This window comes from Odontomachus brunneus, unplaced genomic scaffold (assembly GCF_010583005.1).
Source record: "Odontomachus brunneus isolate Ranch 3 - 2012 unplaced genomic scaffold, Obru_v1 Obru_scaffold_027, whole genome shotgun sequence".
Classification (NCBI taxonomy): domain Eukaryota; kingdom Metazoa; phylum Arthropoda; class Insecta; order Hymenoptera; family Formicidae; genus Odontomachus; species Odontomachus brunneus.
The window spans coordinates 1,773,184-1,799,336 of record NW_022639477.1 but is presented as its reverse complement, the minus strand read 5'-3'; the positions used below and the strand labels follow the sequence as shown (position 1 = coordinate 1,799,336).

Sequence of the window (26,153 nt, the reverse complement as noted above, 5' to 3'; positions counted from 1 at the left end):
TATATATATATATATATATATATATATATATATATATATATATATATATATATATTGGATTATAGTATCGCAGTTACACATGTTACAGCGTTACGATGGTGTATGAGCTGCACGCGTTTGGCTGGTGTTTGATATTTCCGTCTTTCGGTACGAGAACGAGCTTAAAAATTTTTGCAAAATACAAATCTGCATCGGTCACTGAACACACGCGAATATTGTTGCAATGGAAACGCTTTCTGCAAGCTCTCTTTTGTGATTCGTCGAAAAGATTGAATAGTTCCTATTTTCGTTTGATAACAAAAATGCATTATTTATTTGTAAGTTATTATTGAGACAAGAATCGTTGTACTTAACTTTATAAGATATTTTATTAGCGTTCATTCTTGTGTGATACGCTCGTCCACGGACGAGTACTGTCATTCGAGAACACGCAGCGCACCGACACATGGCCTTCCAGTGGAACTACATTGCAGTTCTGTAAGCTCTACTCTGCTCTCTCTAAAATCTTTCAAGTATAGCCTATACAGAGTTTCCATGGCGATACGGAGAACAAACCGCTGAGAGAAAATAAGACCTGTGTTCTTCGAGACTCGCAGTGGCGCTTTTCGCACCGCGACAAGTCGCGCTTTCTTTCTACCGGATAACACGATCACGCGTTGTTTGGATATTTTTCACCTTGCTCTGTAATTACTGTCAAGTTCTCACCCGAAATACATGTACATATATATTTACAACAGACGCTTAACGATTGTTCTTTACGAGTATATTTTTTTCACGAGCATCACGAGGGCAGAGGACGGTTTATAAAATTTGTCAGAATATTGAGGAATTCGACGGGATTGTCCGCGTGTACCCAATGATTCGCCCCGTTTATATAATGGAATTCCGCCCGATGGAACAGCGTTCTGATCGCGTTGTGATCTTTTAATCGGATATAGTCGCTGTTACCGCCGCCTATGAACAACGTAGGACCCAGGTAGATTTTTCTGCCAACGTTAGGAAACACAGCGATCTGTGTCGAGAACGCCTGCTCCAGCACCGGTAAATTAACTCGCCACTTGTACTTTCCCGAATCTACCTCCACCAGGTTCGCCGCTAAGAACTGCAACAAACATAATGTACTGCGAATGTGGTTCTCTCATAATAATCTTGGATTTAAAGCTCTTGGTTCTTCTTCGCGGTCACTTCGATTTCTGATGTCAGAAATGAAGAAATACATGCCCGAAATTTTTCAGAATGTCATAAAAAGATATATCTGAAAGATGACGCATTCGATTAAGCACATCTCTAAAATACTGCGAATATATTAACGTGACAAAATAATGAGAAATGTAGAAAAAAGAAGGTTCGATATCACATTAATTTTACGTTATTTATTTTAATGATTGTTGAAGCAAAAGAGAAAAGTGTTTCGAGTATTTTAGAAGTGTGCTTAATCGATTGCAAATGTCATTTTTTAGGTATACCTTTTTATTTCAACATATTCTGCAGGAATTTTCGGCATGCATTTCCTTGCTTCTGGCGTCATCAATCAAGAGTTCCGCGGCGAGCTAGGAACCTTAAGAAGAGTTTGGGAACATTACTTGTCGTAACGCGAGGGGTTTGATAAATCTGGCGAACTGCTTGTTCACCATTTGGCGTGCCTTGGATAGATTAGGACTTCCGTCCACGTTTACGGAACGCATTGCTTCGAAGATCGTAGTCATCTGCAGAAGATTAGGACTTGCGCTCACAGGAGACATGTCAACAACTACTAGTTTCTCCACATTGTGTGGATAATTCAAGGCAGTGTACATCATGGCTGAACCGCCCATACTGTGGCCAACCAGAAGAGCTTTCTCCAAGCCTAAATCATGCATAAGATGAATAATATCCTCTGCCATGTCCTTGTAAGACATGTCTGATGTATGTGGAGAATCCCCATGATTCCTGGCATCGACCGCTATGACCTGCGCATTGATTTTCTCATTAAGCTCCATAGTTTATTTGTTGATATTGATTTATTATATGAATTGTCAATAATGGTCTACAAATAAAATATTGTTTTCTCTGAAGAAAATTGCGAGTAATTTCTGTATCTTAAGGTCTGTTCTTTCTAGTTAAACTAAGTATTGTATTTTCCTTCAGAATGGCCATATTCAGTGGAGAAAGCTACTTTGCAACAGTTGTAAAATTTATGAATCTGATTGCATATGTTCTTAATTTTGGCTGAATCTGAGAACATATGTCAGTCAAATTCACAAACTGTATAACAATTGCAAAAGTTTTCTACTGAACACAGTCAGTAAGACAAGTAATTAATTTAGGGTGAAAGAGAAAGAAACAGTATAATACTGATTCAGTTAAACAGAAGAGGCTTTTAGTATGATTTCAATCACGTTTATAAGTTATCAAGAAACTACCTTACGCTTGGTCTTTTCATGAATCGCCTTTGACAATGTATTCCAGTTATTTTTTGAGCCAAATAGACCGTGCATTATTATAATGGGGGGCTGTGAATTCTGTTCATTTTCCTTGATTGATTCGTACGAGGCATAGGCTAGTTTCACTGGAATTCTTAAAAAATAAGGAAAAAGAGAACAGGTTAAGGAGGTTAAAAGCGAAAACACGAATGAATTCGGCATATAATTGAATGAATGCGCACCGTAGCGGGTTACAGTGTAAACATTGGCGATAAGATGAATGTAAATTGTTGGCTGAATAAGACGAACCGATGAGACTTCTCGTGCGGAGGAGCACTGGTACATTTCGACCCATCATCATTAACCCAATTGTAAATCACTCGTATAACTTTGATGGTTTTTATCTCTCGGTCGTAGAGACCTCTAACGTGAACATGATCGCAATTTGCAAATAAATGCCGTCGACTAAAATAAACTTTGTTTCTTTCTCTCTCTCCCTCTTCGTTTGCACGTCTCGAATAAATTTAAAATGTATCCTCCCTAACTTGTACCTCTTCGCGTTCCGCCGGTTTATCAACATCGGATAAAATGCGAGCTTCAATTTGTCGATTGCAGTTTGTGCAATCGACAATCGCGAAATTCTCTAGCAATATTCACAATATTCTACATTTTTATTTGTCATATAAATAATACTTTTAAATAATTGCACGATTAGTTTAAAGCGTAGTGATTGCAATGACAGTTTCTTCTCGATAAAGTTAAAACAGATTTTTTTTTACAAAAATGAGATTATTGTTTATGGCAGATTTTCAAGTGAATTTCAACAAAATAAACTTATTTGATAAAAATAATTGATGTTATTCCTATAAGAATATTACGGGGGAAACAGCAATAAATGAGTAATTTTAAATACGAGCATTTTAACCAGTTTACACGTCTTAATTTATTTTTGACAGCGTCATCACCTGCATACGTGGCGCTGTGGTAGCAATATGCCGCTGTGAAGTGGCAAGTGGTCGAGTACGACATAAGCATATGATTTTTATGATTGTACAGTGAATTTGATAGTAAAAATGAGGTGGCTCGTGCCGTGCATATTATTTATTACTTCCATTGTTGCGTCACATTGTTATGTCATCACCGTGGACGCCCATGCCGAGGAATGTTTCTTCGATAAAGTCGAATTCGGCACCAAGATGGGTTAGTTTCTATTACTTCTACGTTCCATCTTTTTCACTTTTTCTATAATATAAAATCAAACATTTCTACGAGAACTTGAGTGTAAATTATAATTTACATTAATTTCCTACGTCGTCCACATTGTCGATAATCGATAATTGTTATTTTGTAGACTTATTTATTATCAGTTTTGTATCTCACAACACAATTTTTTAAATTAATTTCCATCTGTACAAAATATCCGTCATACATTCCCTCTTTCTGTTGTTACTTACGTATTTTCTATTTTGCTAGTCGTAATTTTGTGTACGATGTTTACAGGCCTCACATTTGAGATCGCAGAAGGTGGATTCCTAGATATAGATGTAAAGATAGTTGGTCCTGATGGTAAAAAGATTTATGAAGGTGAACAAGAGAGCAGTGGGAAATATACATTTGCTGCACATACTCCTGGTGTTTACACGTATTGCTTCAGCAATCAAAAGAGTTCAATGACACCCAAGGTGGTGATGTTCAATATGGACATTGGTGAGAACCGAAAACCAAATGAAGAAACCGCTGGTGCAGAGGGACAAGATGCAGATGGTAATCATGGAAAACTAGATGATATGATCAAAGATCTGAGCACCAGTTTGTGGGGTGTAAAGAACGAACAAGAATATATGCAGGTATTTGATCAAAATTTACTTTAAGTTTGACTTAAAATTGCATAAAATAGACTTAAAACTTATTTTAGTTTTATTAATTAGAATTTGTCTTAAACTCTGACTGAAGCTTACTTTTGTTAATTAAACTGATAATTCACAACAGGAGCACAATTTCACAAAAATGTTCACAATTTCAGGTTCGCGATCGAAATCACAGAGCGATCAATGAGAGTACAAATTTCCGAGTTGTGGTATGGTCGTTTTTCGAAGCCATGGTTCTGGTCCTAGTGACGATAGGACAGATCTTCTACTTGAAACGATTCTTCGAGGTACGAAGAATTGTGTAACCTAGGATATCTAATGACACTCAACTGAATCAATTTTCTATGTAATTAAATCATGTCTAATTATACATTGTATCATTTTTGCGGCAAACATTCTTCACCTTCTCCAAGTGCAATCGAAATTCTGTCATTAGTCATTAAGCGACGATGTTTCCTCTATAAATCCGTAAGATTTCTAATAAACAAAGAATTTGTAACAGTACAAGATATTTAATTGAAAATATCCATTCGATTGTAAATGTCTACCTTAATTGTGTATATTAACGATGAAGATCGAAGAGAAACGTATATCTGTAATAAAAAATAATGTACATACCACTTTCTCTGTATTCGCTGGTGTTGTATTTAAACTGTCGTCGAGTCTAGTGCTGTATTTGTTTTTACGTCTGTGAAACGTAGTGATGCGGCAAAAACACTGCTAAAAATTAATTTTCTCACGAAATGAGAGTTGCGTGTCTCCGCGCACTCAATTGATAATACTTGATTGATAAAGTGCACTGTTACACGATAATAGGAGAAAAAAAAAATCGAGAAAGACAAGTTTTTTTCGGGGATATGTAAGGAATAATGATAACGATCGGACTGTGCCTGACATTTTTTTCAGAGACGTATCGGGGCATGATAAAAGTTAATGTTACCCCGTTAAGCGCTGGTCGAGAAAAGGGAACAGAATCTACTGTAATTAAGGTGATCGATCGTGCGTGTTGCTTTGATTGGGGGGATGGTAAAAGGAACAGATTAATCAGCGGCGATTACCGTATCACTGCGCGCGGGTAAACGTATTTAACGAGTATCTCGACAAATTTATATCGCGACTGCTAGGCTACGGCGACGACGTATGCGTTAACGACGTTTTTTTATAAAAGTTGACAACTTGACGAAGGTGGTGCTAAGATATCGATAAGTAGTCGATAGTAGTCTCGCAAGTACACTAGATAAGTGTTAAAAGATCGCGACGAGTAACCCATTCTCTTCTCATAATAATAGTTCGATAAATTTTCGATTACATTGTAACCATAAGTGACGCCGATACGTGAGAGCCGATGGGAGAAAATTGCGAAATTAACGGTGGATAGTGATGCGGACCGCGAAGGGGATCGGCGCGGATCTCGAAGGAGCCGCCGTTAATTAAGGAGAACGATTGCGCGTAACGGTATAATTAGAGGGAAGAAGAAATCAAAGCGCCGGGGTACACTGGTGGATAAACCGTATCTCTTCATCGCGACTCGGCTCTAACGAGCGGGGGATAATAAATGGAGGATGTTTATCGTCGCGCGTAAAACGCCGATTACAGACAAAGGCCCCTGTGCTCACGCCGCGCATTTAGCGCTAAACGCGCCCCGTCCTCTGATTCCTTATCGCGCATTAATCGGATGGGCGCGATCTTCGCGCTGGATGACAGAGAACGGGGCAGCTGCGTTTGGCGGTAAACGGTTCCGCGGAGGCAACGAAGAGAAACGAAGACCAGTGCTAAGATTGTTTCTCCACCTCATCTTCCAGCGTTGAACATGCCTTCGAGATGTCTAAAAATTAACAGATGATTTAGAGATTATATCAGAGAGTTTCGTTGAATGTAATTGTCATCAAAGTTTTATGTCGATTTTTAAATTAACTTGTACTGATCCCTGAAGGAAATCAAGAACTATCCGAGCTATCGCTTCTCAAGAGTGGCATCCGGTTGCACGAATGCGGCGGATTCGAAGGATACGTAGGATTAATTGGCGGGTCCGATCGCGCGCGCTGCTTCGTCCCCTTCGTCCCCACCAACTCCTCCTCCTCTTCCTCTCGCGGCGATCCCTTCGAAGGGGTTGCACGCCACGTCGGGTCCTGCGAGCAGAGAGAAGAAAAAAGGAAGCGCACCAGAGGAGGAACGAAAGAAAGGAGCTGCTAATTGACACGGGCGATTGCACGTAACGGTATAATTAGAGAGAAAGAATACGAAGCCCGGGCCGGTGCACCGATGAAACCAATGAACCAGCCACCGCGCGACAAGGAGGGAGGAAAGGAGCGAGAGGCAAGTGAGAGAAAGAGGAAGAGCGCGTTCGCGAGCAGAGCAACGGAGGGAGACGAGAACGGAATGGCAGAAAAGCAGCAGGGGAGAGAAGCAGCCGGCGGCTTTCGTGCGACCATCGAGGGGTTCCCTCTCCAGAGAAAGAACCGCGGGCCTACGATAAGAGAGAGAGAAAAAGGAAGCGAGAAAGAGAGAGAGAGGGAAAGGGGAAAGCAAGAGAGAGAGAGAGAGAGAGAGAACGTGAGAAGGGGTACGCGGAGGAAGCGGTAGCGAAAGACCGAGAGAGACAAGATGAGGGGTGGAGGAGAGAGAGGGAGAGCGAGAAGAGAGGGACCATGGGCTCGTGGACCCTGCCGCGACCATTCTGTACCAACACGCCGCGCCGGTCGGTTTCACAGCGTTCCTCGTGTCCCCCCTCCGGTACCTACCACGAGGAGGTGCAGCCGTTCTCCAGCGAGCGAGGTCGCCTCCCCAGAGGGATAAGAGAACCTGTCCTTGGGAACGAGGAGACGCCGCTAGTACCTTATTCGCGCGATCTCCTCTGTCCTCATCATCCTTCTGGCCGCGAAATGCGAGTCGCGACCCGTGACGACAGGACGCCGCAGGACGGTACTCGGGAAGTGCTCCGGTGAAAGGTGCCGCGAGAGTTCCTTTTTTTTTCGAGAGGGCCCGACCTCACCGGGACCGGAGTAGTCTCTTCTTCTTCTACTACTTCATCATTCGGATGCCGAAGCTTTCACGACGTCGTTCCGCGAAGAATCTCTCACGATCACTCTGTGATCCTGCGCGGTCCTCGACTGGCGATCTTTGACACTCTAAATGAGCGTCGTTGATGGACTCCGAAGGGATTCCACGATCACCTGCAAAACGGTGACAAATTAATTTCCATTCCCGAATTCATGACTCACGGATAGATTCAACCATTTTCGAGGATTTCACTTTCTCAAATCAAAAGACAATCCCGCCTGCGCGAGCGAACTTGAATTCGCGGCTCAACGGTTGTTCAACAAAGATCCGAAAGGGAGCAGATCGAAGAGTAAAGAACTTTCACGCTGCATCCGAAGGCAAGTTGACCGAGGGACCAATAAATGATGCACCTGGGTGACGCGCTCTTGGTTCGACTCGAAGCGTCGTGAGACGACAGGTTTCCAAATAGAACGGGAAGCACCTGCGAGCGCTTCCGCGACGAACAGTGAGACACAGGTTCAACATCTTCGACATACGCCGAGTGGCAATTAACGCGATGCGCTGACGATCGGACGCGCGTCCTCGTGGTTGTACAGACAAACGACTAGAACGAGTGTCCCTCTGGAACGAGGATTTAACGGGGGTCTCACGCAGTTAGCTGCTGGTCGGCGCAGCTCGTTTGCGGGGCTCGCAGTGGCGGCTGCGGAGTTCGGCGGAAATTATTCCGTCAAGATCGCAATCGCGCTCTTGCGCGCGCGCCCGCGAGAGCAGCCCGCCCGGCGATCAGGTTTCGCTGCGAGAAGAAATCTCCTCACTCTTCCAGCGCGCTCGCCGTCGCGCCGCGCCGAAGAAAGATCGCTAAGCACTCACCGTGATCCTCGGGCTCGCTCTCGCGAGAGTCGGGACCGGGAGGACTAATTATGCGAGCTGGTGGGCACTGTGGGCCGCAAAATGAGACGTGAAGCGGCGCCGCGTCGCGTCGCGGGCGGAAGAAGAGGAACGCCCTCGCCCACGGAGAGAAAAGGACTCGCGGCCGCGAAGATCTCCGGCGAGAAGGGAAGGAATCGATCCCCATTGTGATCGGTATTAGCGCGAGCTAGAGCGGAACGAAGCGAGACACCAGCAGTAGCGGGGTCATCCCGCCGTCGCCGAGTCGAGCCGCGCCGAGCGAAGCCGCAATTATCTCTCTTTGGTAGCTAACGACCACGGCTCGTCCCATTCGGTGAGTAATTATTCAATTAAACGGCGACTTCCCGAGAGTCACTGCGTTTCATGTAATTGACAATCCTCCTGCAATCGTCCTGGCGACCACTTCGCTGACCAACCGCATCCCCTCGTTGACTCGCGCTTTGTAGATTCTGGAAAATCCATTTCCTACTTCGGGACTACGTAACGCGCGGCTGCAGGATCTCGCGATTGCTTTTTCTTTTCTTTCTAGGTCTTGGTCGATTTCAAGATTTTTCCAATTATTAATGCGGGCCCTTAGAATATACGGATGGGCAAACCTGAAACAAATGAAAGAGATAAAGCTGTCTGGAAGATTGATTTGACGGAATTACGATCACTGATAACGGTAACGAGTGAAACGGTAACAATAATTATACACACAATTGAAACAAGAAGAAATCAATCTGCGCGGGGCACTGCCTACAATGTAGGTAGTGTCGCGATGAGCGTAATAAACGGCCGCAGGAATGAGCGGGAAGAACGTACGTCTCTGACATAAGCTCCGTTAATTATGCGAGTTAGCGGACACTCGAGTAGCTCTTATGTCATATTTTATCGCGAGTTTCTCGCGATACGCGCTAATTCGATTCTTCTCGCAGGTCGTAGTATAAGAACCCTCGTCAAAGAAACGGCGGACGAGTTCGCGAGGCGCGCGCGCGCGTGGATTCACGCTTATAGAGAGGCCTGCTGTCAGCCGTCGTAACAGGATCTCGTTAGCGGCCAGTCGATACGGTATACGCGACGATGGTGTACGGTGGCGGTCGCGGCTTGATAAAAGCGACGACCGTCGAGATAAGCTTTCATCGGCGTGATCGTTCGGCTGTGCCGCGCGCGATCGGCGCGAGGGATGGATCGATCGATCGGTTGGTCGATCAATGCCGTCTGTCGATCCAAAATCGCGCGTAACTCTGTCACTGTGTTTGCAATTTTTAAACGAAATCTTGTCTAAAATAATCGTTCGAGTACCTCACATGAGGCAAGTCCTAAGTAATTACTATTAATACGGGTCTTAAGCGGATAGCGTACAAAAAATCGTAAACAGCAAACTTGAGCGGTAAAAAAAGTAATCGATCACAATCGATTGGTCTTAAGCCATGAGAAAAATCGTCACCTGTGGTTGGTCAATTTATTCTCTAAAGTACAATCACTGTATTCTTTACGGAAATGTTAGTGGTAATTTAGTTATAAGTATAGCATTGCAATCAATAAAGTTTCGCTGATAATATCAGTTAATAGTAGCGATTATTTCCATTATTGATGCATTTTGCAAACACAGACAATGCCATTAAACGCAAGATGCACTGAAGCTGTTAATTTTGCCGTCACAAACGCAAGAAAGTTGGATTCAGAATAATGCATAACGAATTTGTTTATCACAGACATTTAGCGGTGAAATTTTACTTCCACTGATCGAAATCAATGAGAAATAAGACGAAGCAGTAAAGTGGGAGTGTTATCACTGCAAATCAGTGAATATTCACTGATCATCGAAATAGTCCTTTTACTGAATGAACTAGAAACATTTTTACTGATACACTTTAAGAGAGTGCTTACTGCTCAAGTTTTATTGCTTGTGTTTCTCTGCACTCGATCTTAGAATGCACGCATGAACAAATCTGAAACAAACGAAAGAGACAAAACTGTAGAGGATTGATTTGACAGAGTTACGATTACCGGTAACAGTAACTGGAAAGTTAAATTGGAAATTTATTGGAAAGTCACACGAAATATATAAGTTGTAGGTATTATAATTTATATTTCCGGAGTTGAAACGAGATAATTGGCGTGAGAATTTGTGCTTTCACCAGAAAAAAAGAAGTGTATCGACGAATCCACCCGTGAATACTATCGTTACGCGTCTGCAAGCGTCCTCAGAATCGTCCCGAGACGTCGAACCGAGTCTAGCCGAGGATTTCCGCCTGATAATCGCTGAAGCGGCAATGATTTACCGATGTCTCGGCAGATTAATAGGCAGCCCCCTTTTAACGGCTCACCGCGACTCGCCCGGAGTTCATCTCGCAAATGACCATTCCGTTATGCCTCGACTTTGCTCCACTTTGCGACCGTCACGAACAATAGCCGTGCTCCAGAAGCGTCATTGATCACCTCCGCAGAGATGATTTCTTGCGATCTGTAATTTTTCCTGGAAGAAATCATTGCGAAAGATGCATGTAGATTTTTTTCAAACGCGCCAAGAAATCGATCGGCGTCGGAGGAATGTTTACACAGTTAAACGATGCCATGAGTCTGTCGTTATCAAGTTTACATTTCGTTCTTACGGGGATATTTTTAGAACAGATCAGGTCTTTCTCTTCTTTCCTCGTCGTCGTAAAATCGGCGTAAAAATAGCCGCGGTTTAATCGCATCGTCAATTGATCGCGAAACTAACGCATTCGCGCGCGACGCAGAAATAGGAGAAACTTAATCTCGCTGTGCCGAGATTGTTGTGCTTTATGAAGGCGGTCGTTATCGAGTGAATAATATCGCGTCGAAACGTGGCCGCCGCCGTCCCCTCGACGTCTTTTAAACGAGGTGAAAAGCGCGTTTTAAAACTGTCGCGTTTTACGATCGCGCGCCATTAGCCACGCCGCGCGGAAATATTCGCCGAGTGAAATATTTTACGCGGTGCATCACGGGCGATTACTTTTGCACGAGCCCCGACGGGGCCGTACACACGACGAACGTTGAACTGGCCCCGAAGATGTAATCACCGGAATCATTCTTAGATCGCTTAGGGACGTGAGAGACGCGCGGCGGATAATGACGGCTCGCAATCTGGACTTCGTAATGCGGCATGATCGACAATGAGGCCGAGTACTCCATTACCTTAGATCAGACCAGTTGCGATTATCTTGGACAATTACCCCTCGGTCGTAGGGAGAGAAAAGGACTCGACGTCGACGTTGATAATTTGCGATCCTTCGTGGAGACAATCTTAATTTTCCCCGCTCCATTCCCGAGGATGATCATTGTTCTCGACGCGCGATAGCCAGCACGTTTTACTTTGTCCTTTACACGAGACCGATTCAAGCTGAAATTTAAAAATGTTCTTACAATACTTATAATCACGTCACGACTTGCGACAAGAAAACAAATAAATTTTTTAAAGCACTTCTTTTCTAAAATAAAAATTTTATTATGTGGTTAAAATTATCTCAACGATAAATAATATTTATTTAAATACTCCGTCAGAGCATCAGATTTCCAAACGTATTATAGTTTTCTAGAAAGATACATTGCTAAAAGTTCTGGCAGCAAATAAAAGAAGGGAAAACAATTTTGATTTCAGTAAGATTCTTTTGCATTGAGTAATTGTGGATTTGAGTGGATTAATAAGTGAAAGCTCGATATTAAAAGTGCCGACTTGACGGTGCACCATGTCATCATTAAGTTTGCAAGCTTAAGAATCGTCGAGGCGCGTCGTGATTGCAGTTACATTTATAATAACAATCCTCTCGAGAAGGTACGACGCCGTTTCTGATACTTCCCAATTAAAAGTCCGTTCTCCCGGGATAAATTAGTACGGCTGAATGTTAATAAGATACCTTCACGAAAGCGTCATAAAAGTTATGAGTTACGGCTCGACGGAGTACCGGATACCTACGCACGTACAGTGAGTGTAATCAACGATTACAATGTCCAACGAACACCTTTTGTTGTTTCTCTTGCGCACTCGTAAAAAGAGGCTATCCCTCTTGATGTACGTAATTACTCTTCAGTGTGGCTGCAATTTTTTCGAGGACTCTCCATTCATCTTGGTTGACTCCGTTCATTTGACCGAGCACGTTTTATCGGATGTCATGCTGCACTTTCTCGCTAAAAATATCGAAAATTGCTCATGTAATTAGAAAGTTCCCCGTGAGCGAAACTTACCGATGTAATTAGAATATCATTTCGCTTTACTCGTACTTCTTTTTCACGTTAATGCGTTCTGTATTTTACCACGAAGGAAGAAATACTAATGTACCGCGTATTAAGTAAGCGCAATCTTATTTAAACTTAAAAGTAAGCCTTATCTTATTTAAGACTCTTCATAGCTGATCTTCGTACTGCTAAGCAGAACGACTTTTTTACCGAATAGCCCGTTTTCCTGGAGTCAACTGGTTCTTCTGCTTGGCTCTATGATTGTTCTAGTAAGTCGTATTCCCGTACAGGCCGTATTGACAATCGTCGACCGGTCCCACTGTACACGCTCCCCGTGCTTCTCCTCGTCCAGGTTCAGATCTCCCATCTTTTCTGCTTTCCTCCTGCCTTCTTCTCCTCCTTCCTTCTCTCTTTCTCATCTCGCTCCTTCCTCCCTTTCTCGCCATTCGCGGTGCTCCTTCGGCATCCCACCTTCTTCTCTCTGTCTCTCTTTCCTTTCTCGTCGCCCTTCCGGCCTCGTAGACAGGCTCTCGTTTTCTTCTGCGTACGTGCATCTCGAGTGTGTGTACACCGTCCTTAGCTTCCAGCTTCGTTAAGAGGGCTCGAGTCGTCGTCTTGGCACTCTTCGTGAAAATCTAGAGCCGATTCCCCGGGGGACCGTTCGACGCGACTCGAGTTCTTGAACGCTCCTCTCACGCGCTCTCTTATCTAGTGAATACAATTAACGACCTAGCTGTATCGACGACCCTAATCCGCGTTCATGTCCCTTAGATTCTTAAATGCCTATGCAAATTTTACTGTTTCTCCCGCTCTCTTCTCTCCCTTTGCTGCCGTGCTACTTCCCGCGATTCCTCCTGCATTCAGTAGTCCGCTTGTTTTTCTCTACCTTTTCGCGAAGAATTCGCCGCGTTGATATATCGCCGGCGCGGCTGACCGAAGAGGTAAATCATCGCTTCGAACGTTTTAATCGCCTCCTCGTTATGATCATTTTACGATTCGACAGGTAGCGCGCTACCGGCTCCTGTCACAGGGATTATGTAAGCTCGGGTAGCCAAGAGAAGTGCATCGTTATATATATGGATCTAATATCAAATATCTCTCCTGTTGCCTCTCCTCTTCCTTGGCTTCTTTCTTTCGCCCCAGTGCCTATTAGAACTATATGCGTGCGCCCGCGCGCGTATGATACAGCCATACGGAATTGGCAATCGGCTCATTCCGTAACAGACGTGGTGGCGCTTATTGCGCTCTATATCGTCTGGTCATGTCTTGTTCAGCGCGAGCCAGCGAGATACTTTATCGCTGATAATTCGAGCCCGGCCCGCGCGGGACGTGTATGCCCGAAGTGCGCCGTTTACATTCCCGCCGTGATCACAAATGCATTTTATACGCCAGCTAATATCGTCGGCCGATCGCGTGGGCTAGATAGACGACGACGGTACTATATAAGCGTACGCGTGTGTATACACGTGTACGTGTGTATACCAGTTCCGCAGCAGGGACGTAGCCGCCGTATTGTAGTGCTACTTAGCGTTTCACAGAAGCCGCCTCTTTCTGGTCATGCGAGGAATTCTGCAGAGAAAAGAAAATATGCCAAAAAGACATGTTTTTGTACTATTCTTTTTTTTAATTAAATTTTTATTGTAGAAATTTTTCTATCTTATTTATTTGATTCGAATCCACCTGAATTATTTGACCGATGATACTGTTCTTCGGTGAACCATTATTCGAGGAGTTCGATAGTCTTGGTCTCTTTGACGTCTCGTTATGATGGAATGCACGATATTGACGAGAACAAGGGAAGAAAGCTCCATCGATGAACTTCGCGCGAGGATTCGCGCGTTTCAACTACGTCACTGTTCCGTGGGTAGCAAGCGGGCAGCTTCTCCATAGACTGGCCTCGGAACGGAAAGACACCCGAGTCCAGGACGATTATGGTACATCGGTTCGACATTACACCTTGCGAGTGCCTGACGCGAGCGCGAGCGGCTCTTCGCTCTCGCGTTGCACAAACTGTTGATACAAGCGCGGTCCACTTACAATTTACAGAGTCCATCACTTAGCCCGTTGTTGTTCGCGTCGCGTCTGCAGCCGAGCACGAGTCCTATCCAGCCGCTGAGGAGAAGTTGCGATGAACATCGTCTATTGAATAGCGCGGACTTCCTTCGGCTATCCTTCGTGTATATTGTCGACCCCGCGGGATCGAATCGCTTGCTCGCAGTCCTGTATTTCAATTACGAAATATATTGTCAATGAGTAGGCAACTTAATCTAGCTTTGAGTTCGCTGAGATTAATCTCGTAAAAAATGGATACCTGTTTCTTCGAGTCTTCAGCGCTGTTCAAGCTGTCATATCGTATTTGTATGTAAGTTCGGCTCAGATGCGAAGTTTACACGCGACTCTCCGACTTACTTCGGGACACACGAATATGAATATGGATCGCAGCGTTCGAATTCCGGAAGATCGCTCGCGGCGGATGCAGTCGAGCGCGACGTTCCGTTCGATTAAAAGCCGATGTTTCCTCGGTCGCGTGGATCGCGGCCGTGATGCATCGATCTGACCTTGATTTCACCGTTGCGGTCGCTGTTCCTTTTCGGCCGGCGATCGCAAACTCAATTTACCAGCCCCGACGCGGCGGTTCTGCTAATGAAGCAATTAATAGGCGCACCCGCCGCGCCGCCTTACAAGGGAAGGCAGGCGATCACAATCTTCAAATACTCGTAACGAAATCGTCCTTTCTTCTGATGCTTGCAGGGGGAGAAAGATGACGATGACGCGCGGCAACAGTCCACTCGTGGCCCTGCGATCGCTGTTGGTCGTCGCCGTGGTCGCCGCCTCAACGGTACCGGGAACCTGGATGTGAGTATCTTTCGTGTCGTACGCGGCGGATTTTTCCTTTTTTTCCAGCCGACCGATCGCGCGTTAAAGGTGTTAACCGGTTTCACGCGCGTATTTATAGTTAGACGGGACGCTGCTATTTTTTTCATTAGGCCTCGCGACTCTTAAAATAAGCCGGAGTCGAAGGACAAGAGGTGCCCTACATATCGCCTGATTGAAGGGTGAACTAACGGCCAGTGGGGTGTTGCCGCCACTGTTGCTCCCACTGTGGAAACCTGATTATCCGAACGTCGTTCTCTCATCGAGCCTTCGATTACCCGAGCGCCTTCCCTCCGGTATAATATCGGATAACCGAGATCCTATTGATCGTATGAATGGAAAATACTACTTTACTCCTGGTAGCCGCAACCTCTCTCACTCTGAGTCCCCGATTACGCCTGCAGATCGCGGGGTATCGCTTCGCACGGGTATCGATCGATCGATTAAATTAATACACTCGCGAAAAAACGCATCGAGACACGATTTCTCACGCGACTCTTTAATTTATGGACCTTTGTGCTCGCGCAAATCAGAAGTGGCACTGCGCATCGTGGGAACCCCGAGGCGACAAGAATTCTCTCCGTGCCCCCGAAATCTCGCCGTGAGCTCGTTCCCGTCTCGTACCCTCGCCTCGAATCGGGAGTGTGTCTAATCTCTGAATTGCCATTCTCGCCCCTCAGTGTTCTATCTTGCGTGAGCATGACCAATCCATCGAATCATCCTGGCCGCCCGCGCTCTTTTGTGAGCGCCAGATCGCCCCGGACTTTCTTTGCGTCGAATTCACCTTTGTCGTATCCCGCGAGGAAATCCTCACCGCGCTTTTGATCCGTCGCTCGCTCATCGCTGGTAAGCCTCCGTGAAGTTACTCCGGTTTCCGTTCTTCTTCATGTCATGGATCTCGTATATCAAGGCAGTAAATCCAAAATCAGCCGATTCCGTTCATCCTCTTATTCATTGCTTGCGATTCTTCCGTCACTTAATGAACCGTCACTGATTTATTATAAGACACGCTTGGCTATTCCGCTTGGCTCTTCCTATCGCCTGCAATTTTTCAGTCGCTTAATTAACACTGTCACATAACTTAATTACACGACCCGCTCTTCTATATGTATGGGCGAGACTAAGCCGCCTTCGGCTGATCGCCTCGGGACACCCCGTATATAAACGCGCGCCGACGCTGCGGATGTAGCTGCAATCTCTTAGGAGACACGGGGCATTACTTTTCGGAGCCGCGGCCCACGACGCGACGATGGTGTGCCCCGCTCGCGAACGCTGCGTGGGCCGTACCCCGTCGAAATATTATCGTTCTTTTCCCCCCGTTCACGATTGTCCGCGCCATTGTTTTAGGGGTGTGTAAAGCCGATGATATATCGCCCGTGGAGCGTGTTCCGGAATATTAATGTCGTCTATTACAGACTCCCTAGACGCTCGCGCACGGCTTTTACGACTCTTCGCTCGATCGCGGCAACGCTCGGCGACGATATCGCGACAAGATCAAAACATCGGGACTTCACTCGCCGACAGGGAAAAACATCCCGGCGAGTGCGTCGGCTTTTTCTCATTTGGGCTCAGCGACTACGCTCGCGAACTGCGTAAAACTATGAGACGTGTGATTGTTTTCGTTAATAAAGGAGTGAAAGACCTCTCCTCAGAGAGGGTTTACGGACTAAAATCTTCCCTTTGCAATAACTTTTCAACTATTTGACGTATCAAAGGAAGCGTCGGAGTTTAGATTATCTCCAAACGATTGTTTCTTCCAGTTATCGCGGGATCGAAACGCGCGCTTTGTCTACTAGAATGTATTTCTGTAGGAGTCACGGATGAGCACATTTTCCATTGTTGTTCCCCAGACGTTTTTAAGTAATGCATACTGTTATGATACGGCTCAAACGGTCGCACGACCGACAACCCCGCTAAGTATTCACCTGAGTCACGCTCGGACAGACCGTCCAGGTTGTATCGAGTCACCGTGCAGGTTGTCGCGGCTTACTGCGTAAATTGTGGCCAGACGGGTGCGTTCGGCTCGCTCGGACGCGGAATATAATTAACAAGCTTATCTCTCCAGACTGCCTTAAATCCAGATTTTTCAGACGTAAAGATTGCGTGTTTCAACATGGAAAACTGCGTAACGTGACATTTCTATTTGTCAGATATGAATTTAAGCGTAGAAACTAACTCCTTTATCGAAGTCGCTGTGATCGGAAACCGCATAAGTTACAGTCGTTAAGATTCGCTCAATCGTCCCGATATGCTGGCGGAGCGAATCGCTGACAATTTCTCGGGGATTCTCCTCGAAGTTCAGACGGGCTCGCGGGAATAAACGCGGCGACGCGATTTGCGACGCGGAGAACGAGCGGCGCGAGCGCGACGACGCTATAGGAACCCTTGCTCGGCGTCGGTTGCCCGTTTCGAATTTCAGATTGCCGGGCCCCTCTTTCAGCCGCCCCCGTCCCCCAGCTTCTGTCTTTGACGGTGCCGTTCCATCATCTCGCTCGGTTGACTCACAAATGTGCCATTAAGGATCCGGCGCGGAGAAAATCCGAGGGCCGCTCCTCGCCCACGGACGCGGGCCGTCGCGCCGCCCTGCGCCGAATTTATATAATCGGCGTAACAAATCTCCAGGAGTTAGGGGGCCCCGTCGCGGCACCGGCGTGGTCTCGCTCTCGATGCCTGTCGGAATGATGCACGCCTCCGTGACCCATAGTTAGCTACGTTCTTTTCTCTACACGCGGATACCTGAGGAAAAGCGGCGAACAATAAACGAACTGGCGGATAATCTTGGAAATTGCCGCGGTCTTCGGTATCGAAGACAGAATGGTTAATCAAGTTTTAAATGTATTTACGAAGTCACGATGTTAAATCATAATCGCTCTTCTGTAACGAATTATGTTTTACTCCCCGAACAGGCGGGACCTCCGTCAGTGAAAAGATTCATATTAGTTACGATGTTGCAGTTAAGATCTTTGAATTATAGTTTTTTACTACTTTATGTACGACAGAAACTTGGGTCTACGACATTTTCCGCAATTGGAAGAGGCACAGACGATGGAGACATACGACGCGGGTGCTTCTACGATTTGCGGCGGTCTGAAGGGCTTGTCTCAGGGCCAAGGGAAGCTCTGCCAGCTGTCGGTAGATCACATGTCCAGTGTAGCTAAGGGCGCGAAGTTTGGCGTCCTGGAGTGTCAGCATCAATTCAGGGATAGACGATGGAACTGCTCCACCGTGCACGACGAGACTGTGTTTGGTCCTATGCTCCGAATAGGTATCTTGATTTGTTTGATTTACAGGAGCCCTAGAGTATTAGAACAAAATATCTGTACTAAAATAAATTTTAGAATATGGCTAATTTGTAATTTTACAAAATGATAATTAATGTAAAGGTTCGCCTAAAAAAGATATGCATTTAAGAAAGAGAATTGTCAGATAAAATTTTTGTTCTTATACTTACTTTTCTGTTACGTCTTATGAAATAGATGGAAAATTAGACGTATGTGCATATTGCAGCGAGCAGAGAAACCGCGTTTGTTCACGCGATTACTGCCGCCGGAGTGGTCTACTCCATCAGTCGTTCCTGCCGCGACGGTCAGTTGTCATCGTGTGGCTGTTCCAGGAGTAGCAGACCCAGAGATCTAAATCGAGACTGGATCTGGGGTGGATGCGGGGACAACCTGGAGTATGGCTACAAGTAAGCGGCTTACAGAGTTATAGTAATTGAAGCAATCGAGTTGCCAATAACAATTGGACATTCGAGAGTGAACAGCCACATACTCACTTTTGCAAATGCTGCCGAGAAATCAGAAACCGCAAATAAAACATCTCGAAATCGAATTTCATCAATCATTTGGCTTTTCATTCTGCCGAAACTTTAAACGATGAAGTCGTTTTCACGTGCGTGCGTGTGCAAGCGCATAGCTGTATCCGCGATAGATTACTGTAGCAACAAAACGCGTTCAGGATTCAACTGTTCTCCGGTCGAAATTCAATCTCGCGGTCAATACCGGAACCGCTGAATCAGTTTTGCACATTTCACCGTATGCATCATCTAGATAGACTTGGAACTTTTGCTTCTACATCAATCGATGCACCGCTATTCATCGAATATCGGGGACTAGTTATATGCAGTTTAATTAAATGGATATCGAAATCGCAACGAGTGTGCACACAAATGCGTCGTTGTTTTACGTACATTTTAGGTTCACGCAGGCGTTCGTGGACGTGCGGGAGCGCGAACGCAGCTTTAAGAGGGGCAGCCGGGAACAGGGCAGGAGTCTGATGAATCTGCACAACAATGAGGCCGGTCGCAGGGTAAAGTTCGTTCTTTTTTTAGCGTCCGCACGAGAAATGTCCCTTAAATGTCGCGTCATAGACGTGTGTATCGATTTTTTGCGATTTAACGCAAATTCGCTGAACGCCGCGCCGTCACGAAACTAATGCATGACGCTCATCCATCTTTACAGGCCGTAATCAAAAGGTCCAAGGTGACGTGCAAATGTCACGGCGTTTCCGGAAGCTGCAGCCTCATCACCTGCTGGCAACAGCTCGCCTCATTTCGTGAAATCGGTAGGCTTCGTTAATGTCAGGAACTTTCTCGCTTCGACAACGCAAAAGTCTAAAAAAAAATATACAAAACGAACTGATTTTGGTGTCTCTCTTAGAAATTTTAGTAACAATAATTTAATGAATTAATTTTATTAATAAAATATTAATTGAATCTCCTTCAAATAAAATGATACGATTTTAGAACGTTCTCTTCTTTGATTATTTTTACGCGTAGCATTTGGATGTCTATGAAACATTCCTTAGACATTTGTGTTGTTCTGGGAGTATTGGTACAAGTAACAACGTTTTCGTTATGTTCAGGCGACTTTCTGTTGGACAAATACGACGGTGCGACAGAGGTCAGGGTCAATCGGCGCGGCCGCTTGTCAATGCGCGATCCGAGATTTTCCGTGCCTACTGCCAACGACCTCGTCTATCTAGACGACTCGCCGAACTATTGTCTTCCAAACGACACTCTGGGATCACTAGGTACCTCTATTGGAGAAGGACATTATAAAGATGTTACGTTTTTAATAGAATCTCTTTCTTTTCGCTTATCCGGATAAGAGTAATCGGATAAATGAAAGGAGAAGGAATATATTTGTAAGAATTGTATGAAGGAATGGAACCAAGCCTGTTTCGATAGTTACAAGATCGCTTCACTGGTTTCGTTATTAGAACTTCCAGAAAAATCTTTATTTCAAGTTCAGTATATTATTGTCTGTAATTTGTCGTCGCATCGCTCGCTTGATGATGTAAAATCGCTTTCTTTCTTAACAGGTACACAGGGCAGAGTGTGCAACAGAACGTCGTCCGGCATGGACGGCTGCAATCTCCTCTGCTGCGGCAGAGGTTACAACACGCAGAAGTCGACCATCAGGGAAAGATGCGAGTGTAAGTTTCACTGGTGTTGCTACGTCGAGTGCAAGACCTGCGTGAAGAATGTCGACATCCACACCTGCAAGTAGAGTAAATAGCGCTGCTATTTATTTTTTATAAACTATTTTTCACCGGAGCTCACTCTCGCATTATTGACGATGTTATACGTGTAATTAAGCGGCACGACGTGTCCCGGTGACAGTGGCATTATCGTCTCACAGCCAGTGAATCCTGTTGCGATACACAAAGATACGTCGTGTACTCCGATCTCTAATAATTATCCATCCTCGACGAAAAATCCGACTACGCATTAAACTTGACTTCTTCAGAATGTATTACGTGTAGATTTCTATGCAATGTTAGATTGTCTGTATCCCGTCGAACGTCAGTTTGAACATCTACATTCGCAAGTCAGAATCGATTTCACTGAGACAGCATGAATTATTTGCGGCCTACAAAAAAAGAAAACTTAAACGAAATAAGAAATTTCTATTGCGTGTATTCGTATAAATTAAGCGCTTCGCGAATGTCTCACCATTATTGAATTAACGCGATTTTCTACTGAAGCTGAGATAATTTAACTCTGCTTCCTGTGAAAATATCTTGCGTTAAATGAACGACGTTACAATAGCTAGTTAAACGATTTTTAGTACATATGATAACGCTAATGCGTTGAAGCGGATAATATCCATGCCGTTTTAGGAACGTATCCTGCAAACAGGATCTTTTTAACATGGATGAATATTTATTAGCGACTCGATTATGCTGTGTAATACACGGATAAGTTATTTTAAATTTTTTATAGTAACGTTTTACGACACACACATAGCCATAGATGTAAATTATTCGAAGTGTTCATTGTATTTCTATTTATTTGCATTGAGCGAGCAATTTAGTCTAGTGACCCGCATAACGATGAGCGCATAAAGGTGAGCGACACTGAGATACATTGGACCGATACTTAAGAATACCGCAACTGAAGTATCAATTATATCTTAATATAGGATATATCGTTATTTCACAAGTGTCGGTAATATAAAAGGAAAAAAAGATTTCAGATAACTTGAGGAGATCTGAAGTTATTTTTTTAATTTACATATACAGGATGAAACAGGAGTACCTCTGACAATTGCACAGGCTTGTAAGAGAGTATACAAGCTGTATTCTCATATATACTATATATTAATATTTCTTAAATTCTCGGTTCCTTGTGACAAATTCACTAAATCTTCAGAATTATTTCTGTATCAACCTATATATGTACATATATATATACGTAATTTAAATTTTTTATCTTTAGTCATTATGGTAAATCACTTAACAACATTCCACTTGTATCACAGATTTATCTGATGGAATGTATTTGCCTTGGATAATAAGATAATATGTAAGTCAGCTAGCATTGTATTTCCTGTATGCTAAATGTTTATTTAATAGCAATACAATTATTTATTTTTACTCCTAGATACTGTAATGTACAAAACTTGACATTTCACAGTGGACAGATAGTGGAATAATAAAATATCGTACACTGATCACTAAGTCTGTTCAATTCAATTCTTACAAGAAACACTATCAGAGTTGTATGCTGTATGTACCATACACACTTTGTCTCTTGTTGTTCTTATTTACAAAATATACAAAAGATGATACAAACTATTCAATGATTTCCCAAGGCTTCTCTGGACGATCTTTGGTAAAAGAATAAGGATACTTATATCTTGGTAGCTCATACAAAATAATTCCACAGTTCTGCATTTCCTTAATTAACAAATCAAATTTATCTCCACTTGGTGATTTATCAACATCCATTTCACAAATACCACTTTCCAGACACCGTTGAGCTAATACACGTCCTACATTGATATAAGCTGCACTATCAGTACACCTAAAACATTGATAACATATATAATAGATTATACAAATTATGTAAGAATAATAATAGTCTATCTATATCTAAGTGAGAGAATCTTTGTACCGATATAACTGCCTTTTCAATGCCCATTCTGCGCTACAAGCTGTAATGACCGGCCCATTTTCGAAATGGTGTACTTCCGCGACGATATAGCGAGGCTTCTTGATTACGAACACCCTGTAAATTGGATGATACATGACATTAAAAAAGAAATTATTTAGCAAAGAAACATATAACCTAAGTCATTGCATTGTCGTTTTGTCAGTTGCAATATAGAAATTTGGTTAATTTACTTATGCCAAAACGAGTGGCCGGGTTTGTCGAGTAAATATCCAACAGGTTTCCTCGCTATTCTCAGCCTCTCCAAATTTCGCGGATTTCGATTCACGATTTCCGTACAAGTCTCGATTAACTCCGCGTTGCTGTGAATCTCCCTGTGCATACGAAACGCACGAGCCATTTGTATGCGAGTGTTAACCAGGAACATTATCGTATAAATTATTACAACTCTACACAGAATTGTAATGCAACAGCAACAAATAATACAGAATAATACTCGTGTTTTAAATACAGTAATCACAACCTCAATTTTTCGGTAAAAAAAGGTGGCGGCTCATAACGGGAAATTTGGAACTAATTTATAGAAATAACGGGTCCAAAGAATATATTAGACCTATTATTTCTGTAAAGCCAGCAACACACGATGCTTGTTTTCGTACTGGATTGCTTGCTGGATGGAAATACCCTATTTTGATTGGTGCATTTCTGAAAATGGATGGAAATGAACCAATCAAAAACAGAGTATTTTCATCCAGCAAGCAATTCAGCATGCCCTTACGAAAAAAATACAAAAAAAACCCTCAATTTTGAGTGTTAACATTCAAATTTAATAGCATGTTTGATTGGCTCTGGGTTAACCTATTCTGGATTATTCAGACTACGTTTATTGATCGAACAAATACTTAAAAGCTTTATGATTGGCTAGTAGAGACTTATGACGTTATGGCCGGTATTCATAGTCCGATTTTAAGCCAACAGCACACGATTTTCATGTTGGATTACTTGCTGGATGGAAATACTCTGTTCTGATTGGTGCATTTCCATCCATTTTCAGGAATGTACCAATTAGAACAGCGTATTTTCATTCAGCAATCAAGCACGAAAACAAGCATCGTGTGCTGCTGGCATTAAATATAAAGCTTTGATGCTTGTTTTCATGCTGGATTACTTGTTAGATGGAAATACTCTGTTCTGATTGGTGCATTTCTGAAAACGGACCAATCAGAATAGAGTATTTCCATCCAACAAACAATCCAGCACGAAAACAAGCATCGTGTGCCGCTGGCTTAAGATCATCTTAAGTACTAGAGAACCTCTAGTACAGAGAATCGCCAATTTGGTCATGTCACCAGCTATTCAGCTACTCTGCAATTGGCTGGCATAAACATGTATTAGTTCCAAAGTCTACGCTACAAGCCACCACTTTTCTTACTGAAGATTCAGGTCGTAATACAACTCAACGATTAGTTTGATTCTTTTTTATTTTAATTTCTATTTTTATTTTAGTTTTTTTATTTTAAAATTTTACGATTCAAATTTTTTTAAAAGGTTGTAAGAAATAATAAAGCTTTTCATTGAAATGTTCTATGTATATGTTTAAAGAATATAATAAATTGTTGCGACTGCAAGTTCAGTTGAAGAAAAATCTAACCTAACCATAACTACTTTCTTGTAGACCTTTTGTTATCTTTATTGTGAAATAAAATTGAATAAAGATGTGACAAAGTAAATGTGTGTGATTATATCTGAAAGTATTTAGATTATATACTACTTATAGGAATTTAAAACAATACGTAATAATTTTGCCAAGGAGAATAGTGAACGACGGAATTGTTCTATCATTTCCAGCGCAAAGATGAATAATTTAATTCCAAGAGTGAAACGTTACACTTCTAATGCTACATTAGCGTGGGAAGCGTTAAACGGCGTATTTGCTGTTTATAAACCACCTGTGGTCACGTATTGCAATACACGAGACACTATAATTCTTCGTCTTTGTAAAGGTTAGCATTATTTCATATAAGTTTTGTTAAATATCTTTTGTTTAGTTTCTATGGGATAGTTAAAAAATAATTTTGTTACTCTTTCTTTTGAAAGTTGTCAAATGACAACTCTTAAAAGCCACATTTAATTTTCAGATTTGAACAATATGCATGTACGCAAACCAATTAAACATGTAACCATAGAAGGCAGTACAATAGAAAACATGAATGTGGTTCTTAAGCCGAGCTATGCAGATCATATATTAGTGGTAGGACCACGATATCAAAATAAGGACATTAAAATAACATGTGCTAATTACCTGGCCAAGGATATATCAGGACTTATGATATGTGGTATTAATAGAGGTAGTAAAAATATTCAACAATTGAATCTTTCTCAACTTCCAAGTAGTTATAGAATTAAGGGTTTGTTGGGACAAGCAACAGATAATTACTTTTACACTGGAAGAATTGTCGAGAAGGCTACATATAAATTTGTGAAGCGAAAAATAATTGATCAATTGTGTGCCTCTATGCAGGCAGCTCATCAGAAAACAATGTTTGAGTATGTTATCTGATATATAATTTACCTTTATTTAATACTTTATTTAATACTCAAAGTTACAATTAATATTTATTCCTTTTGATATGATTAGATTGTGTGGAGTTGATATACAAAGTCAAGCTGCATTTGAGTTAGCTGCACAAGGTTTAGTGAGGCCAATTGACAAAAAAATCCCAATGATATATAGCATAAAATGCATAGATTTTACACCTCCTGAGTTCACATTAGGTAAGTGTTATAATTTCTATGAAATACAAATTACCAATTGTCATTTCAATGAAACATAATTGCTACAATTATAATGCTTATACTTTCTACATATCTTTTCAGAAGTCGTCAGCATAAATGAGGACGACATGTACTTAAAATCTCTGATTCATGATCTGGGGATGCAGCTTCATAGTGTGGCTACATGCACTCAAATACAATGTTTTCGATATGCTTTATTTGATTTGAATCTGGCTCTATTGAAAAAACATTGGAGTCTACAAAATATTTTAGATAATATCGAACAATGTCATGATATATTTAGTAAAAACCAAATGTTATTGAAACAAAACAATCCGATATTAACGGAATAAAATAGCTAATTATAATTATTTTAATGCTGTATAAATATACAATTGTATAAAATAATCATACATATTATATTAAGTGCCATGTTAGCCATATTTGAATGAGTTTTTATAGGAATCTAATCACCAGTTTGTGTATGACAGTTTGGTTTATCAGTTAGAAATAGTTTTATTGTATATTTCTGTAGACACAATATATTATAATCTGACTCTGTATACGTATACTTGACGATCAAAGAACTCAAATACGATAAGGTTAATCTTTGAATTCAGCATGGCATTTAATATATGGCGTATATATTGTCAATAAAAGGAACTAAAAATAGAGAATACCCAGCATCACCATATATACCCAGAATCACCTCCATAACGTTAGATCCGTCATAGTAGCACATACGGA

General features: G+C 42.7%; 5 protein-coding genes across 17 annotated transcripts; 3 read left to right on the top strand and 2 right to left on the bottom strand.

The window, feature by feature from the left end:
• Positions 1 to 349: 349 nt before the first annotated feature.
• Positions 350 to 3,247, bottom strand: LOC116842776 (protein ABHD11-like). 2 transcript variants are annotated; one of them, XM_032812450.1, is made up of 4 exons: positions 2,645 to 3,247; positions 2,403 to 2,556; positions 1,584 to 1,949; positions 350 to 1,102 (listed from the first exon to the last, which is right to left on the bottom strand). In XM_032812450.1, the coding sequence occupies exons 1-4, from the start codon at positions 2,761 to 2,763 to the stop codon at positions 782 to 784; spliced, it is 960 nt and encodes a 319-aa protein (XP_032668341.1). In that variant the 5' UTR covers positions 2,764 to 3,247; the 3' UTR covers positions 350 to 781. The 2 variants fall into 2 exon arrangements, with proteins under 2 accessions (XP_032668341.1, XP_032668342.1); XM_032812451.1 differs by having other exon boundaries at positions 2,408 to 2,556.
• A 198-nt stretch (positions 3,248 to 3,445) lies between these two features.
• Positions 3,446 to 4,774, top strand: LOC116842777 (transmembrane emp24 domain-containing protein 2). Its single transcript, XM_032812452.1, has 3 exons — positions 3,446 to 3,602; positions 3,903 to 4,249; positions 4,426 to 4,774. The coding sequence occupies exons 1-3, from the start codon at positions 3,476 to 3,478 to the stop codon at positions 4,573 to 4,575; spliced, it is 624 nt and encodes a 207-aa protein (XP_032668343.1). The 5' UTR covers positions 3,446 to 3,475; the 3' UTR covers positions 4,576 to 4,774.
• Positions 4,775 to 6,934: 2,160 nt separating this feature from the next.
• Positions 6,935 to 22,198, top strand: LOC116842780 (protein Wnt-5b-like). 2 transcript variants are annotated; one of them, XM_032812456.1, is made up of 9 exons: positions 6,935 to 8,492; positions 8,709 to 8,843; positions 15,113 to 15,217; positions 18,235 to 18,500; positions 18,743 to 18,923; positions 19,432 to 19,543; positions 19,696 to 19,798; positions 20,099 to 20,266; positions 20,558 to 22,198. In XM_032812456.1, exons 3-9 carry the CDS (start codon positions 15,123 to 15,125, stop codon positions 20,743 to 20,745), a joined length of 1,113 nt encoding a protein of 370 aa, XP_032668347.1. In that variant the 5' UTR covers positions 6,935 to 8,492; positions 8,709 to 8,843; positions 15,113 to 15,122; the 3' UTR covers positions 20,746 to 22,198. The 2 variants fall into 2 exon arrangements, with proteins under 2 accessions (XP_032668347.1, XP_032668346.1); XM_032812455.1 differs by lacking the exon at positions 8,709 to 8,843 and having other exon boundaries at positions 6,936 to 8,492.
• Positions 20,589 to 23,192, bottom strand: LOC116842781 (39S ribosomal protein L18, mitochondrial). Of its 3 annotated transcripts, none has more exons than XM_032812459.1 (4): positions 22,865 to 23,192; positions 22,635 to 22,748; positions 22,314 to 22,544; positions 20,589 to 20,735 (listed from the first exon to the last, which is right to left on the bottom strand). In XM_032812459.1, coding segments are annotated over exons 1-4 (540 nt in total). In that variant the 5' UTR covers positions 23,059 to 23,192; the 3' UTR covers positions 20,589 to 20,734. The 3 variants fall into 3 exon arrangements, with proteins under 3 accessions (XP_032668350.1, XP_032668349.1, XP_032668348.1); XM_032812458.1 differs by lacking the exon at positions 20,589 to 20,735 and adding an exon at positions 20,964 to 21,108; XM_032812457.1 differs by lacking the exon at positions 20,589 to 20,735 and having other exon boundaries at positions 22,062 to 22,544; positions 22,865 to 23,191.
• Positions 23,193 to 23,952: 760 nt separating this feature from the next.
• LOC116842808 (mitochondrial mRNA pseudouridine synthase Trub2) lies at positions 23,953 to 26,083 on the top strand. 9 transcript variants are annotated; one of them, XM_032812516.1, is made up of 5 exons: positions 23,953 to 24,074; positions 24,409 to 24,634; positions 24,770 to 25,178; positions 25,270 to 25,406; positions 25,509 to 26,083. In XM_032812516.1, exons 2-5 carry the CDS (start codon positions 24,487 to 24,489, stop codon positions 25,757 to 25,759), a joined length of 945 nt encoding a protein of 314 aa, XP_032668407.1. In that variant the 5' UTR covers positions 23,953 to 24,074; positions 24,409 to 24,486; the 3' UTR covers positions 25,760 to 26,083. The 9 variants fall into 9 exon arrangements, with proteins under 9 accessions (XP_032668407.1, XP_032668409.1, XP_032668408.1 ...); XM_032812518.1 differs by having other exon boundaries at positions 23,962 to 24,074; positions 24,480 to 24,634; XM_032812517.1 differs by lacking the exon at positions 23,953 to 24,074 and adding an exon at positions 24,081 to 24,356 and having other exon boundaries at positions 24,480 to 24,634.
• The last annotated feature ends 70 nt before the right edge of the window (positions 26,084 to 26,153 follow it).

Bases quoted from the DNA above. Each gene is read 5' to 3' on its own strand.
- LOC116842776 (XM_032812450.1), bottom strand. From the start codon at position 2,763: ATGATGATGGGTCGAAATGTACCAGTGCTCCTCCGCACGAGAAGTCTC. The intron at 2,557-2,644 runs GTGCGCATTCAT...TTATTTTTTAAG, and splicing joins TTACACTGTAACCCGCTACG to AATTCCAGTGAAACTAGCCT. The intron at 1,103-1,583 runs GTAATGTTCCCA...TGTTTGTTGCAG, and splicing joins AACCCCTCGCGTTACGACAA to TTCTTAGCGGCGAACCTGGT.
- LOC116842777 (XM_032812452.1), top strand. From the start codon at position 3,476: ATGAGGTGGCTCGTGCCGTGCATATTATTTATTACTTCCATTGTTGCG. The intron at 3,603-3,902 runs GTTAGTTTCTAT...CGATGTTTACAG, and splicing joins CGAATTCGGCACCAAGATGG to GCCTCACATTTGAGATCGCA. The intron at 4,250-4,425 runs GTATTTGATCAA...TCACAATTTCAG, and splicing joins ACGAACAAGAATATATGCAG to GTTCGCGATCGAAATCACAG.
- LOC116842780 (XM_032812456.1), top strand. From the start codon at position 15,123: ATGACGATGACGCGCGGCAACAGTCCACTCGTGGCCCTGCGATCGCTG. The intron at 15,218-18,234 runs GTGAGTATCTTT...TATGTACGACAG, and splicing joins ACGGTACCGGGAACCTGGAT to AAACTTGGGTCTACGACATT. The intron at 20,267-20,557 runs GTACCTCTATTG...CTTTCTTAACAG, and splicing joins CGACACTCTGGGATCACTAG to GTACACAGGGCAGAGTGTGC.
- LOC116842781 (XM_032812459.1), bottom strand. From the start codon at position 23,058: ATGTTCCTGGTTAACACTCGCATACAAATGGCTCGTGCGTTTCGTATG. The intron at 22,749-22,864 runs GTAAATTAACCA...TCCAATTTACAG, and splicing joins GGCCACTCGTTTTGGCATAA to GGTGTTCGTAATCAAGAAGC. The intron at 22,545-22,634 runs GTACAAAGATTC...TCAATGTTTTAG, and splicing joins TTGAAAAGGCAGTTATATCG to GTGTACTGATAGTGCAGCTT.
- LOC116842808 (XM_032812516.1), top strand. From the start codon at position 24,487: ATGAATAATTTAATTCCAAGAGTGAAACGTTACACTTCTAATGCTACA. The intron at 24,635-24,769 runs GTTAGCATTATT...TTTAATTTTCAG, and splicing joins AATTCTTCGTCTTTGTAAAG to ATTTGAACAATATGCATGTA. The intron at 25,179-25,269 runs GTATGTTATCTG...TGATATGATTAG, and splicing joins CATCAGAAAACAATGTTTGA to ATTGTGTGGAGTTGATATAC.